A 16,972-nucleotide genomic window follows, 5' to 3' on the forward strand; every position below is an offset into this window, starting at 1 on the left:
TCTTCTGCTTTTTCCCTTTAACTTTCCGAACCATTCCCCATTTCATTATTACATCAAACCACAAATTTTTAGCTTTAATTCTTTTTCCCCCCTGTTTAAATGGTCGTCATTCCATTTGATCTTCAAGACTGGTTTCCTCTTTATTTAACTCCTCCCCTTCTGGTTCTCTTTGTTCTTCTTCAAACTGAGTCACCATTTCTAATTTTTGCAATATATTGCTGCACATTTCCAGGCTTACTTTCATCATTTCTTTCATATCTCGTAGATCCAATCTCATTTCCACAAATAGTTCTCCCATTTTTAGGCTGCTCCCCCCCATTTCCTTGATAATTATACAATCAAAATGTCCAGTAAGCTGTTTCAACCAGCATCTTTTATATTTAATTTCAACAATCAATGTCCATTAGTCTTTGTTTCCAGGTTCCTTTTATTGGTTTTTCCCAAAGTCACCGGATAGTTCCAAAGCAATTTCTTCAGATATCTTCCCCTTTGTAATATTCTAGTATTTCACTTTTCAGGGTTTTTCAGGGTTTTTGTTTTATTATAATGGAGTTCCTCTTATTTTCTTTTTAAGTTCCAAGTCAATTTTAAAAAGACCAAACACTTTTCAAAAAGTCACTGATTTTTTTCCTGTACCATTAGGTGGCGCTCTCAATTCTGTTTCCACGTTGCACTCTTTCCTTTTTTATATATATATAAAGCTTTTGTTAATTTTGCTAATTCCAATTATTAGCTATTATTTCTTTTCAACACATTCAATTCCAGCATTTACATATGCCTATTTAGTACCAAAAATCCAATAATTATCCAATTTAAATTCCAAGCCTTTTGTGTTCAAATATGTTCCTCTAAATTTTCACCTCCAAATTAATTCTTTCAATATTCAAAGCCAGTTTTATGAGTTCCAATTTTCTTCTTTCTCTCTCTGGTCGCTGCTTCTACATACTTTCACAAAATAGTTCTTTATTCCTTAATTCCAGGGTACCTTAATATCCATATGTTTAGTCTGATTCACACTCTGCTCACAACTGTACCTCTCCAGCACAGTCTTAGTTTCCCGTCTTTGTGGTGGCCATTTTTGACCACCGCTGCAACTTGTCTTCAGAGGGGGTTTATCCTGTCAGGGAAGGGAGATGTGGCTCCCCTCAACCCTCCAAGCGATTCCCTCTTTCTTCACCATCCCTCCAGGGTGGTTCCAGTCCCAATTGGGACCCTCCAACAAGTGAGCTCGGAGCGAAACTGCGCACAATCGCGGATTCCTCTGCGACCACGACGGTAGAGCAACGGAAGCCAGTTTCATGATGCTTTTAGTGTGAGGAGTGTAGCATGTGTTCTTTTAGGATTTTTTAAATAAGCCACCCAGGTTCATCTCGAATTGGGTGGTCTCTAAAATAAATAAGTCATTACTTTTATTTGCTCTCTTTTTCACAGGGTGGAAGAGCGTCTGGATATCAGCAAGCACAAGATGTTACGTTATGCAGAGGCATTTAAAAACCAAGACAAAGAGGATTTTGATAAGGATTCTGGGAAACTATACCAACCCAAACCTTTCCAAATCAAGAAAGAAACATCTCCATCGGTCTCACGAAGTAATACTCAAAGTAGCTTCCACCGTGGTTGGCAAATCCTGCGGAACAATACCTTCAGCCACCTTGATGGGGAAGTAAATCATGCTTTGGAAGAAGAGATCTATCACCTCTGATATGCCTCTTGAATAACTGGTCACATTTACTGGTGCTTTGTGCTGCTTCACAAATTCTGCAGTAGTTGGTGGGATCTGGGGGCAGTAATATCAGGATTCAGGATGACTTCAATCTTCCTAAGTTCATCTTTTTCCTTGTTCTCTAAACGACCAACTCTGCCAAAAATTTAGATTAAAACAAGAAAAAAGATAAACCAGCTAACTTCTAGCATTCGGTGGCGCAGTGCAGTACTGCAAGCTGCTACTGTGCAGTACTGCAAGCTGCTACTACTGCAATTTGGCAGATCGAATACCACCAGGCTCAAGGTTGACTCAGCCTTCCATCTTTTCGAGATGGGTAAATTGAGGACCCAAATTGTTGGGGGCAATATGCTGACTCTAAACCGCTTAGAGAGGGCTGTAAAGCACTATAAAGCGGTATATAAGTCTAAGTGCTATTGCTGTTGCTATTCCAGAAACTTTTTAAAGAGGTTGAGCATTAGTTTATTGCTTTCCCATTGTTCCACCAAAAGATTGAAAAAAAGTTGCTGTTATTTTTTATATAGGACTCCAGTGCACTTTAAGTTAAATAGGTGACATGGAATTTTATCCCAGGTACAATTTTTGTAGTCAATAGGATAGTATTTCTTTTCTTGGCTGAATTGAATTCCGCTAAAGTTTCCCTTGGGGAGAGGAATAATGAAAAGGTTTACAAACTTAATTGTATTAATATACAGCCTCCTCTGTTTATTCTTGCTGGCTTGGAATCAAGCCTGTTACTACTCTTGACCTGCTACTATACAGGACTAGAATTTTGCTTAGAGCAAATCTAAAAATAAAACCCTAATTAAATAAAATCCTAACTTTAAGTCTAACTTAGTAGGTGAACTTCCCAAAAGTATTGTGTTTCCCTAAGAAGACATCAAGATTTGCTTAAAGTAGTATACAAAGTAATACTAAACATTTTTACTCAGCCAAAAATAACTGCAATTAATTTGAGTGAAATGTTTCAGAGGGCTTTTCGCAGTCTACTTCCAAAGTGATGGTTCAGAGTTGGCCTTTCCTACAGATCCAACTTGAAAAGATCATCTTTCCAAATATAAAGTGAAGCAAAGCAAGTGCTGCTTTAATTTATCTCTAGCTTTCTTACCACTTCAAACTTTACTCCAGAAGGAAAAAGCCAATATTTAATCACTTAAAGCAAATTAATAACTTATGCCTTTCCAGCAACTGAGTGGAAAATTACTCCAATTCCTTTGCAGCAGGAACAATGAGAGAAGGTTCTAGCTGGTCATATTTGCCTTTCAGTTGCCCTCGTATATTGACCTGAACTATGTAGCATTAAAAAATGATGCAGACAGTTTTCAGGCATTGTCAGCCTGATTTCTGCTTGATGTACTACTGCATGAACTTGGCTCTGGCCTTAAGGATGAGTTGGCTTGATTCTCATTCCATAACGAAAATGCATTTTCTATGCACAGATGTCTGACAACTCAGGAACTTCTAGCTGTATTTTAAGGTTTGTCACACTGGCCAAGGGTTCCTGAAGGACTCTGCCTGCTACTAATGACCTTGCTCTTGGCTGAGCTTGAGAAAAGAAAGCTATGAGTGCATTATTAGACATACCTTCAGGGACCAATTAAATGTTGGATGGGAGGATGCCACTTAAATTGATTTCAAACCCAGATGATGCCTCTCTGCCACCTCGGAACTTCTCTGAACTCTGAACTCACAGACTTGGGGTGAGGGAAGGATTTCTAAAGAAGAAATAGGGAGGAACTTTTTTATCCAAGGATGAAGTTCAGAAGCTACCTCTTCAAGTTGAAGTTGGAGATTTGTCAGATCACTGTGATGAACTGAACTAGTCTTTATTAGTTATGGCTATATGTATTTCCTTTGTAGAATGTTGCACTGTATGTCTGTGAAAATACATATTTGCACATGTATAAAACTGATCTATGATGCTTTAGGGAGTTTGAAAGGTAATTTCATTTTATGTCTTAATATTCTGATTTCATATTCTCTCAAATGAAGTATTAGTTAAATTCCTTAGGGGTTATTAATAGTTTAGTAATTTATCTAGCTGGCACAGATCTTAGTTTCTCCAAGTAATTGGACAAGGATTTGAATTAGATTGGACATTGGTTTGGATTAGAAATGATTGGACAGGCACTGAAGATGTTACCTAGTCTGCTAATAAAACAACTATAAAACCATAAAACAAAGCAAACAAACAACCAAGCTCAGAGATCACCAAGGACATGCAAGGACCTGCGCCATGGCTCACATCATCTACGATGTAATTAATGGGGTACCAGGATATTTGGGGCAGGGGCATTGGTCTTTTTTCCTGGACTCTGCCAGTAAATTGTGTTTTAGAATATCCATTAATTAAAATACAATCCTGCTAACAGGAATAGAATATATAGTTTCAGCTCTCTAACATTCAGCTTTTGGAGACACAGGATTTTATCAGTGGTGATTTTTTTTAGTAAGGTAGTAATGAATGAATTCTTTATTGGCCAAGTGTGATTAGACACACAAGGAATTTGTCTTGGTGCATTTGCTCTCAGTGTACATAAAAAGAAAAGATACATTCGTCAAGAATCATAAGGTACAACACTTAATATAGAGTACAAATAGGCAATCAAATCATACTAGGAAACAGTCAATATAAATTGTAAGGATACAAGCAACAAAGTTACAGTCATACAGTCACAAGTGGGAGGGGATGTATGATAGGAGTGACGAGAAGATTAATAGTGATAGTAATGCAGACTTAGTAAAATAGTTTGACAGTGTTGTGGGAATTATTTGTTTAGCAGAGTGATGGCGTTAGGAAAAAAAACTCCTTGTGTCTAGTTGTTCTGGTGTGCAAAGGGTCATTTTTGAGGGTAGGAGTTAAAACAGCATAACTAAACATAAAATGGGTTTAATAGAGAAAGAAGAACTGGCACAGAAAATTAGAAATGCTAAACAGAATTATTTTGAAGATGCAAATAAACCAGGTAGAAGGTTAGCATATAAATTGAGAAAGGAGAAAGAATCAAGAAAAATACCGCAGTTAATAGATGACCAAGGCCAAGTTTGTCATGGTAATAAGGAGAAAAAGGAAATTATTCGAGACTTTTATGGGCAACTATATAAACAAGAGAATATTGATGAGGAAAAAGTTAAACAGTATTTACAGAATGCTAACCTACCTAAGATATCTAAAGAGACTGAAGAAATGCTGGAAAGCAATATAACAATGATGGAATTAACTGAAGCACTTAAGAAACAAAATAATGTTATTTGAAAATTCCAGTTTGGTTATCGACTATTGAAGCATTTTCCTATCCTATAATTTATAAGAAGGAACAAACAGTTAGATATGGGGAACTATTGGATGAAAAGGGTGAACTTAAATCGATACAAAATTTAGAGGAATAAGAGATAAAGATGAATTGGTTTTCATATGCGCAAATACACTCAAGGTATGATGAAGATTTTAAAACAGGGATTTTATTATAAACAGACTGATCTAGATAAGATTTTGACAGGTACCGATGAGAAGGTGATCAAAAAATTATATGGTTATTTACTGGGAATTAAACTAGAGGAAGAACAAGTTAAAGAAACTATGATTGTTTGGGGGAAGAATTTTGGATATGGGATTGATTTAGAGAAATGGCAAAAATTATGGTCGCAAAATTATAAAATGACAATGTCAATAGCTTATAAAGAAAATTTGTATAAGATGTTTTACAGGTGGCATTTTCCCCCGACGAGGATAGCAAGAATGTTCAAGAATAAATCTGAAAAATGCTGGAAATGTCATCAGATACCTGGCTCATATTACCATATGTGGTGGACTTGTGAGGATGCTAGAAAATATTGGACTAAAATCCGCATGTGGTTGGAAAAAGTGACAAAGAAACGCATAGATTTGAAACCGGAGTTTTTTAAATTGGGAATCTTACCAGATACATACAGTAAAGACTTGAAATATCTGATTGTAAATGTATTAACAGCGGCTAGGATTGTTGTATTTGCTAAAAATTGGAAAAATGAGAAAATACCATTGCAGGAAGAAATTATTAAGAAAATATTGGAATGTGCTGAGATGAGTAGATTAACATTTGAAATTAGAGAGCAAGAGGAGAAACAATTTTATGAAATTTGGGACCTTTTCTATCAATGGTTGGATGATAAAATATAATAATGGAATATTTAGAATGTTAGATAACAAGGAATATCTTTGCTTTTGCTTTTTCTTTAGTTATTTGACATTATATCTATAAAGTGTTTTTAGGATAGATTTGGTATGATTATATGATTTGTTATAGAATAAACTATTTAAACTATAGTTATCTCATAAAGTATGAATGAATAAAATTATAGTCAAATGATTTTCTAACAGCGATACTAGGATATATAAGTTTGGATTGACAATATGAGTTATTATGTAATGTAACTGTAATTGAGACTACGAAATGAATGCACAAAACTGATGAACCAACCGACACACTGTTTGTATATATATATGGAAGAGAGCTGATGTTTTTATGTCTTGTTTGTTTTGTTTGTTTTTTTAAAAAATCAATAAAATTGTTTAAAAAAAAACAAAACCCGTTTATGTCCAGGATGTGAGGGGTTTCACAGCTTTCACAGCTTTTTTGGAAATATGTATTGATGAAGCAGAAAGATATGAATATAAATCACATTGTAAATCTCTTGAAGCTTGTCAAGATTTGCTTTAGAGCAGGCTTGTCCAACCCGCGGCCCACGGGCCGCATGCAGCCCAGGTCGGCTTGTAATGCGGCCCAGTGCAATTTTTTATTTTTTAAGAAATTCCAAAGTTTCAAGTTACACTGCCGGCGCTTGCAGCCGGAATGCGGCCAGGGCACGTCACAACAGTGACGCCAGCGCGCTTCACTTGCCCCATCCATTATATTAGCTCCGAGAGGCCACATCTTGCGGCCTGTGCTGAGTATGGGTGAGCGCGTCACAAAAGTGACGCCAGTGCGCCAGCTTCACCTGCCCCCTGTCTATTTTAGAAGCTCCGACAGGCCACATCTTGCGGCCTGTGCGGAGTGTAGATGAGCCAGTTGAACTGTATTGCACTGCGGCCATCACTGTCGCGCAGCGCTCCCCCACTGTTGTGCAAGGTCGGACTGGCCCACCGGGGACCTAATGAAACACCCAGTGGGCTCCGACCTGCAATAAATTAGCTCATTTTTGCCGTGATTGATAGCGGCTTTTAACTGCTGCGTAGGCCGCCATCTTTCTGCAGGATTTATTATTCCCAGTATACAATGTCTGCAGGATTTATTATTCCCAGTATACAATGTCTGCAGGATTTTATATTCCCAGTATACAATGTCCGCAGCCCTGTTCCTTCTCTGTCTCCTCTGCAATGTTGTGGCCCTTACTGTCTTACCTTGTACATTATCATACCAGGCACACATCTACGCACAACAAGAGGCAGCATCCTTAACGGCAGTCCTCAACTGCAGCATCCATAAAGGCAAACAGTCCTCATCCCAGCATCCGAACTCTCAGGTAAACCACTTTCTGGTAGTCTCCTGTCATTCTCCACCCACATAGCTCCATCTTTAACCAAGATCTTCTCTCCCTCCAGGCATCCATTACTTCAGGCCTCATACCAGCATCCATAAAACCAGACAGTCCTCATACCAGCATCCATTAAAGCAGACAGACTTCATTCCAGCATCCTAACTCTAGGTAAGCCACTTTCTGGTAGTCAGGAGACTAAGGCTGGGTTCACACAACGGATTTTGACACAAAATTGGCTGTGGAATTCTGCATCAAAATCCAATTGCATTCCACTTCCCATTAATTTGAAAGGGAAATCTGTAGCATAATGCACATAGTAATCACATTGATTATTAAACCAAGCTTTCTAAAAGTCCTCTTTTTTTACATTCCAGCATGGCTTCTGAAATGTCAAAAAATAAAAAGAAACACAAAAAAAGAAAAATTATAGATGAAGGAAGAGTGTTCCAAGAAAAGTGGACAGATGAATACTTTTTTGTTGAGTCCAATAGTAAGGCAATCTGCTTAATTTGCAAAGAATTAGTGCCAGTTTTCAAAGACTAAAATTTGAAAAGGCATTACATGACAAGACATGCTGAGAAATTTGCTGTGTATGAAGGAATGTGTCGTAAAGACAAAATCGCTGAACTGAAAAAAAATCTATCATCTCAACAAAATTATTTTAAACAAGTATTGATTCAATCAGATTCTATTTTCAAAGCCAGTTATGTGGTTGCAAACCTGATAGCCAAAAAATCAAAACCGTATTGCGATGGTGAGTTTATTAAGGAATGCATGGAAACCGTGGCTGATATAATTTGCCCGGATAAAAAAGGGGACTTTTCAAAAATCAGTTTGCCTCACCAGACTGTAGCCAGGCGAATTGAAGATATAGGAAAATCCATCGAAAAAGTTGTGAAGAGTAGAGCTGCTCATTTTAAATTTTATGCTATGGCGATAGACGAAAGTACAAATGCTACAGATACAGCTCAATTGGCAATTTTTATTAGAGGCATTGATGACAAATATAATATCACTGAAGAAATGGCTGCTTTAGTTCCACTGAAAGACACAACTAAAGCAAGAGATTTATATGAAGCTGTGAAAAATACATTACAGCGATTTTCTTTGTCATTTGCTAACATATCTGATGGTGCCCCTGCAATGATAGGTAACAGAGATGGACTTGTAAAATTGATAGAAGATGATGCAATTGCCTCCCAAAATTTCAGTATGATTAAATATCACTGCATAGTACACCAAGAAAATTTATGTGCAAAAGCTTTAAAGATGGCTAACGTCATGCAGATTGTCATCAAGGCTGTAAATTTCATAAGGTCCAAGGGATTGAATCATCGCCAATTCCAGGAATTCCTTAAATTTATGGATGCTGAGTATGGGGACATCATTTACTTTTCTGAAGTAAGATGGTTAAGTTGAGGGAAAAGGCTGGCAAGATTTTATGATCTGAGAAATGAAATCAAGTCATTTATGGAATCTAAAACAAAATGTGTGCCAGAACTTGACGATGAAAACTGGCTCACAGATTTGGCATTTTTAGTCGACTTGACCACTCATTTAAATGAGTTAAGCATGCGTCTTCAAGGTGAAAACCAATTGATCAGCACAATGTTTCAAACTATAACAGCGTTCGAAATGAAACTGAAACTATGGCATTCTCAAATGAAGGCAAAAAATTTGATGCATTTTAGCACATTGGCTAAACACACCTCTGTGAACACGGAAAAATATGCAGCCTTGCTTTTCAATTTGGTACAGGAATTTCAGAACAGGTTTCTGTGGGAATAAACTTTGACTTGAGTATTGGGTAATGATTAGTCTAAGACCTTATACATACATGTCTGCCTAAAGGTCACCGAGATAAAGCAAGGAAATTAAAAGCAAACACCAGAAACAATTAAGCAGCTCAGACAAGTATAAACAATTCTATGTACTATATCTAATTATTGTAATCCACAATGTGAATGCTTACTATGTACAAAATTCTCAATAAAAAGGGAGCACTGAAAATTATTCTGGGCTTCCATCCCGAGTACACACGTTTGTGTCTCATTCTTTCCATGGGAGACCACCACAGGTTTCAAGATTTTAGAAAAAATCAGCCATCTTTTCTGATATTTGCAACTCCATTTTCAGTGGACATTAATATATTACCTGCCAATTTGCAAATGGAATGCATAGAGCTCCAATCTGACATTCAACTGAAAGAAAAATTTGACCATGTCTCTTTAATGGACTTCTATAAGATATATGTTCCCAGAGAAAAATATCCTTCACTTCACAATCATGCCTTATTCATGTCATCGCTATTTGGAAGCAGCTACATTTGTGAGCAGCTATTTTCAAGGATGAAGCACACAAAGAATAAAACTAGAACCAAAATATTTGATGAGCACCTTGAGCACTCACTGAGAATTGCAACAAGTTCCATCGAAGCAAATATGGATGCATTGGTGGCTGAGAAACAATGTCAAACATCTCACTAACTTCATTTCCAAGTAAGTTTAATATGTTAACTATGTTTTCTATGGCTTTTTTGGATGATCAGGTATCGTTACTGTTATTTTATTTTATGTGCGGCCCAAACCAAATTTTCATCTTCTAATGTGGCCCAGGGAAGGTGAAAGGTTGGACACCCTTGCTTTAGAGGAACTGAATATTGTTTTAACCACCCTAGCCCTCAAGGGAGATGAGTCTAATGATTAACATTGTTAATCCCTTTTGCTCACAATTATCTATAGTGAATTAAGCTAATATAAGTAGAAACAATTGTTTTAATTTTTCTGAGTTCATTTTGTTTAAAGTTGCACTTATTCTTTTGTGTCATATTAATGTAGACATTTTTTACACTTTGCTAAAAGCATTTAATAAAATTTGAGATTCAATCAAAATAATTTTATAATTTTATACTACAAAACATGTTGCGGTCTAAATTGGAAAGTTACAACAATCATATTAAGATTTCACATATAACGTAGGTTCAAAAATATGATTCCTAATGAGTTAGCAATTTTTCAAAGACTGCTATGTTGCCACAAGCCATTTCAAAACCTTTAATTAATTGAACTTTACAACTAAGCCAGGGCGTATTCTGAATGCCACTAGAAACAAATGAAAAAGCCCAGTGTATTTGAGCTCTTTAGAAATAGCTATCTGTTTGTATTACTGTATATATGTTACATCATATTTTTAGCAATATGTTCATTTTTAAGACAAACGTCACATTAAATCTCAGCTCTTCATCCAATGTTTTCTTTATGTTGCAATTGTTTTTCTGGTGAAAAAATGCACACACACACACACACGGTGTGACTTGAAGAACATGCTTTTTCATAGTTTCACACGTCTTGGAGAATCTTAACAGCCAAACACATCTCTTCTGATTTCTGAAAACCAATGAACAGTCAGTGTTGTACAGGTTGCAGCATAACAAAATTGACAAAAGTGAAGGGGGTCTGAATACTTTCTAAGAATAATCAAGTGGAAGATTGGATAGCACCTAGAAACAAACAAGATGATTACTAGAAGCCAGCATGGGTTGTTAAAAACACATCATATCAGACAAATTTCATTACCTTTTTTTGACAAAATTAATGGATCAGCAAAACACTGTGGATGTAGTGTACTTAGACTTCAGCAAGGCATCTGAACACAACCTACTTCTTGGTAAGATAGAACAGTCGGGTAGACAGTACACCATCAAATTGATTCACAATTGGCTGACCTACTGAGCTCAGTGGATAATCCTCAATAGAGCTACATCTATGCAGGGAAACATGCAGAAGGGTACCTCAAGGATGAGCCTTGGGCCCAGTACTCTTCAACATCTTCATAAATGGTCTATATGAGGAGATAGAAGGAGAACTCATCAAATGCAGATGACATGAAGCTGGAGGGAATTGCCAACACCTTGGAAGATAAAACTCAAGATTCAGAAGGATCTTGAGAAACATGCACATTGGGCCCAATCCAACAAAATGCAGTTCAGTGGTGAGAAAAGTAAGGTCCTGCATTTAAACAGGAAAAACAAATGCTTATGTATAGAATAGGCAGTACCTAGCTCAACAGTCTTGTTAGAGGGATCTAAATATAGCAATAGCAATAGTACTTAGACTTATCTACCGCTGTATAGTACAGCCCTCTCTAAGCGGTTTTACAAAGTCAGCATGTTGCCCCCAACAATCTGTCCCCATTTTGCTCACCTCGGAAGGATCGAAGGCTGAGTCAACCTTGAGCCTGGTGGGATTTGAACTGCCAAATTGCATGCAGCCAGTAGTCAGCAGAAGTAGCCTGGAGTACTCTACTCTTAACCACTGCACCACCGAGTATCCTAGTGGATCACCTAGTAAGCCAGCAGTGAGCAACAATCTGCCAAAAAGCCAATGCAGTCCTAGGCTGCATCGACAGAGGGATAGAGTCAAGACAAGGAGATAGTACCACTTTACACTGTGATGGTAAGACTGTATCATCGAAAACAGGCTCCCAAGCTCTGATTTTGGCTGCGATGGCTTCCTGAAACCCTCTGCCAGTGAAAATGGAGCTTGGGAGGGCAGCACATGACCCAAGCTCCATTTTCACTGGCAGAGGCCACAGGCCAGTCCTTCGCTGTTTCCAAGGTGGCCCCACAGCCCACATCTAAGCACGCCATGGGTCGGGTCTGGCCAGCGGGCCTTGAGTTTGACATTCTTGCTATAAGGGCACCACATACTGTACATTAGCTGATTTTCTAGCAAGGAACAGATTCTCTTAAAATTTCTGCTCTTCTGTTTCTCTCTAGACTTGGAGTTAAAATTAGGTAAATATTGGCCTAGGCTTTTCTCCAGAGTTTTTCATTTGTGATGCATAAGTGAAGAGGGAATCAAAGTGCATTGGATTTAGCTTGTTACAAATGTGCAAAAGTGGGAATATGTGAATGTACTATGGTGTATCCAGGGCATGAGAGCAAGGGACTACCCTTCTCACTAGACACATTTAACCAACTTTTAATTTCTATTGTAAACATTGTAAGCTGCACAATTTCTACCTACTTATACCTTCCTACAGAGGCAAAATAGACCTCCAAAAAACGCTATGTGTAAGAAAATGCAAATGAGCAACAAGTCAGCAGTTAAAAATTCCTTAAGGCATGCATGAAAATACATTTATGAAATCATTACAGTTTCTTCTTGAAACCAAGAAGTTAGCTTTTCCTTCAACAAGGAGACCTCAGTGAGGAAGGACCTTAGCAGACCGCCTAAGACAATGCAGCAGAAAAAAAGGCTTTTGAATTACATATGACCCAAAATTAGAATGCTGCAAGCCAAAATAAGAACTTTGAATTAAGCCCACCAACAAAAAACATTAACTTGCATTTTTGTAGACTGATGTGTTGATAGGATTGGAACAGAACATTCCTGTTAAAATTCTAGTTATTGTATCCTGTATTGACCATTTCAATGGCAACCTCATTAATCATTTTTGAAATATGTTTTTGAGTCTGCTGCTTTCTTTCCCAACTTTGAAATATTCATAGAAATTTATAACATGGTCTTGTTTCTCACTAGAAAAGAGATTCCTGCAAAATACACAGGTGAAGGAAACAGGGACAATTCAAGAATGCTCACTCAGCTAAGAACAGCTGATATCTGGAAACTACCCCATAAGTCTGAAACAATTATTTAATGACATAACAACTTCATCGAGGTATACCTGAGCATGATCAAATCATTTCAAGGACATTCTGTATCACCAATTTACCAAAGGAATGTGCCAGGAAGAAACACACAATTTATTTGAGATGCAAACACCATTTCATAATTTGATTGGAAAAAACGGTGTGTCCTTATAGCCGTCCTTGATCTATCTGACTTTCTGGTAAAACAAAGGCCCAACTCTAATACTCTGCAAATGTGCAAGAGCACCATGACTCCCTGAAATTTAATTCAACTTGATCAGGCCAACTTGATATATAAGTGTCACTCACATATACATCACTGACTTTTCAGCTATTTGTATTAGCAGGTATATTTGCATATATCTAGAAACACAATACCTACTAATATCAGATCTAACCACAGTGAGTATGCTTTTAGAAGAATTGTTCTTAATCTTTTCCCTTTCAAGCTAACCACAATGACCAAATTTGGATTCATGCCATACTGAGACAGAAATAAATAGTCTGTAAATACTTTGCTAGTTATGAAGACTGTCATGATGTACACTGAACAAACTGGTTATCATTGCAGGGATTATTATTCAATGAACGCTATGCAACCTGAAGCAAGTGGTTGAAAAATGAACAAATACAAGATGACATTGTGGGATTCAAGCCCTTTCGATTAATGTTAAAGATAAACCACTTGTTTCTTCCTCTTCAGTAGAGTTTGTTTACCAAGGAACTATATCTCACGAAAAAAGCAGTATTTGCTGAATAAATTAGATTGGTATTAAATCTGCCTTGCTAGTCCTCAAATGTTGTGCTTTAATCAACAACATCAACTGCAACAATGAACACAACATATTGTCACGATTTAGAAACGTTTAAGCTTTTTCTGGACCATTTTTCCCCATCCTCAATTTGTTATTTTGAAAACTTGCTGCTCTCTGGCTTTATGACCAGAAGAAACTCCAGCCAAAACAGCAACAACTGTCATAAAATGGGGAAGAATTCAGCCCCATCTATGTATGTGTCTCCTTCCAACAATTGAGCTCCAGCAGCCCTGGAGTTTGACTATTGGAATAATTCCTACCAAATTAGGAATTCAGAAATACTCAATTGCTAGGTTGAACCTGGAAGCAGAGCCAGATGGGCCTGGTAGATTATAGAAAAAGCCTGGCATAACATGAAATTTGTTTCTTGGTTATTTGGTAAACAATTCATTATTTCAGAATCAATCATTTGGTTAACAATTAGTTATTTCAGAACCAATAACATCTGGCAAAACAATGTTTACTACTGAGACCAACAGAATATTAGCTAACTGGAAATCAGGAGTGCCTGGGCTGCAATTTTGCAGCTTTTTATTGGATACAGTGACCTAAAATGATTGCAATTTTCCTTTCAGACTGCGTTAATATTTAGTGTGTTGTTACACACGGAAACCGCTCTGGTCTTAAAAACGTGAATCTTGGGACACCGGTTGTCCCAAGTGCCTGAGGCCAGAACTGTAAACAGAACAGACCAAAGGGCATTGGGTGCAGAGATGGGAATTTCCAGTGTTTATTGGGGGTGGATCGCATGCAGTTGGGGAGAGGCAAGTAAGTTACACCTTACCCCTATGGCCCTTAAGGATCCAGGATGCCCAGAAGATAGGTTTGCACTCCGTTACCTTAAACAGAAAGGAGTATTTAATGACAGACTCAGCTGGCCTGAGGAGGTTTTTTTTGTTAATTTATTGCATTTAAAATTTTGCCAAGTCCTCTTGTAAAGGATTCAGAAGTTGAGGAAAATGAGACCATTTAGATTAAGAAAGAAGAGAGGGGAAATGCAGTTTGGTTCTACACTCTTTGGTAAAGATCATAAATCATATATCTCCTTAAAATGTAATCTGACTTCATTTTTCCACCCATTATACTATAATCAGGTTAGTCTTATCATTTAGGTGCCTCATTTCTGGACATAATCTGTGTTTTCTGCACAGTGATGAACATGCCCTCGATACAGGATAGAATGTATAAAAACAATAGTTGGTATCTACAGCTATTTTAAAATGGGTAATTTTAAATCTGCCACTGGTGTAGAATATAAGATAGCCTCAGTGGTGGGATTCAGCTGGTTTGCATCGGTTCACCTGAACCAGTAGCTAACTTTTTCTGCAGTTCAGCAAACTGGCTGATCCCATCATTGGCTGGCCCTGCCCCACTCCTCTCCCCTCTCCTCCCAGCCACTCATCCCCCATTCCCCGCCTACCTTTCCCTTCCTCCCATGGCTGGTGACAGAGAGGAACCATGAGCCAGGGCTGAGCCGCTGCCACTTGGCCTCCTCCCCCAACCTGCCTCTCATCCCACCCTGACTCTCCACAGCTGCTGGGCCTCGCCCACCATGGCTGCCAACAGGCGGGGGCAGCAAGGGTCCACGAGGCTGAGCTGCTCACATCATCCCTCCACCAGCTGGCCCTCCCCGCCCCCAGCCAGGGTGGAGTGCGGGAGTTCCTGGCCTCCCAGCCACCGGCTCGCCTGGGGAGGAGACTCCAGGTTCTGGATTCATAGTAAAGAACCACAGAGGGGTTGGATGTAAACACTAGACCATGGGGTAAGTGGGGAGAGCTTTGGCACTGGGCTGCTCGGAGCCATCTTTCATGAGCAGCAGCAGGTGGGGTGGCAAAGTGCCTCCTAGGTGTTCTAGGCTTCGGCTCCAGCCTTTCTCTTATGAGAGGCTGTTGGTGGAAGCGAAGAGGAAGAGGCCCAGGCTCTGTTCATCTGAGCAGAGGGGGCGTTGCTGTCAGGAGTCCAGTCATGACTCCCACCAACCTTAGTCCTAATTAAGGCTAAGGGGGAAGAGCCTGAATGGTGGTGAAGTACCTATGGGGCTTATTTTGAAGGCCAGGCAAGCTGCCCTGAGGGAAGAGGCTGGCTGTGGAGTGGCTGGGGAAGGGGAGGCGTTCCTCAATGTCAGTGACATCGAGTTGGCCATGCCCACCAAATAATTTTAAATTATTTGAATCCCACCATTGGATAGCATGTCTTCTAGAGCACCCTTTGTTGAGCTTCAAATGATTTTGGTTGGTTTTGGTTGACTGGTTGCCTTTTTATTTGCAGGCATAATACTTCCTGTCAATTGTATAATCATGCTAATTTTTTTTTTGGGGGGGGAGGTTAGATGGAGAGAAAGGGGCTAATTAAAAGTAATTCAGTTAATTTCACAGCTAAATGGGAACTTGAATCTTCCCAAACATTATTCAGCTCTTTTATCATTACATTCTATTAATTATCTATCATATTCATATCATGACTATCAAGCATCAACCATCTCCCCTGATAAAATACTTGATATGTCCCGCATCGGCAGAGAGTTCAAAAACAGAGATGGTTTGGTGGCCCCACGCTTCTTCAGAGTCATTTGCAAAAATGAATCATGCAAACGTAAATTCATTTATATTATAAATTCACTTGCCAAAAGCAACACCAACCATAAGAACCTCCATTCTCACCCTGACCTAACCGTACAGCAACATGCCCGCTCCGGTGTACTCCGCACAGAACTGAAAAAACGTCTAGACAATGGAGAGAAGGACCTGTACATTGACTATCGTGATGACTGTATCAAAAGTGTCACACAACCCACAACTCAGCATCCAACTCTACTTCAACCAATCCACCATCACCCAAGACTAGGCATGCACTCCCCTAACTACCTCAATTCCAATTACAGCTGGCCTTAAATGCAAGCTACTCAATGCAAGAAGCCTTGTGAATAAAATACCTGAATTTCTCCTCTTACTAAATACAGCTAAATTTGACATCATATTTGTCTGTGAAACATGGCTCAACACATCTCTTCCTGACTCCATTACCACAGTAAGAGACTATCATGTTTACTGATCAGATCATTAAATCCATAGAGGAAGTGGTATTGCTATCTTCTATAAAAAGTCCTTACATCTAAAAAACATCCAAGTTACCCAAGAGCTTGCTCTTCCTGAGACCATCATCTGTGAACTGCCCTTAAATATCACATTTCGATTCTTACTATGTTACAGAGCGCCTGATTATGACATCGAACATGTAAACAAGCTAAATTCACTACTAACATGG

The 16,972-nt window shown here is 38.5% G+C and overlaps 1 protein-coding gene and 1 long non-coding RNA gene across 3 annotated transcripts in view; one reads left to right on the forward strand and one right to left on the reverse strand.

Annotated features, from left to right (window-relative positions):
* Positions 1-1,775, forward strand: part of LOC113427857 (transient receptor potential cation channel subfamily V member 6-like) — a 29,218-nt gene extending 27,443 nt beyond the window's left edge. The window contains exon 15 of the mRNA XM_026690398.2: positions 1,432-1,775. Within this exon, the coding sequence (XP_026546183.1) occupies positions 1,432-1,702 (271 nt within the window). The 3' untranslated portion in view covers positions 1,703-1,775. The remainder of the gene's footprint in view (positions 1-1,431) is intronic.
* The window catches only part of LOC148132397 (uncharacterized), a 105,047-nt gene that overhangs the window by 12,666 nt on the left and 75,409 nt on the right, over positions 1-16,972 (reverse strand). Inside the window, exon 4 of one of the 2 annotated variants that reach the window (XR_015747943.1) lies at positions 10,167-10,626. The exons of the other annotated variant lie outside the window; for it this stretch is intronic. This is a non-coding gene — a long non-coding RNA (uncharacterized LOC148132397). Of the gene's footprint in view, positions 1-10,166; positions 10,627-16,972 lie in introns of those variants that run through there. 2 annotated transcript variants of the gene reach the window in all.

This window comes from Notechis scutatus, chromosome 2 (assembly GCF_049901735.1).
Source record: "Notechis scutatus isolate UNSWTSFEM ecotype Mainland chromosome 2, rNotScu1.2, whole genome shotgun sequence".
NCBI classification, from domain to species: Eukaryota; Metazoa; Chordata; class Lepidosauria; order Squamata; family Elapidae; genus Notechis; species Notechis scutatus.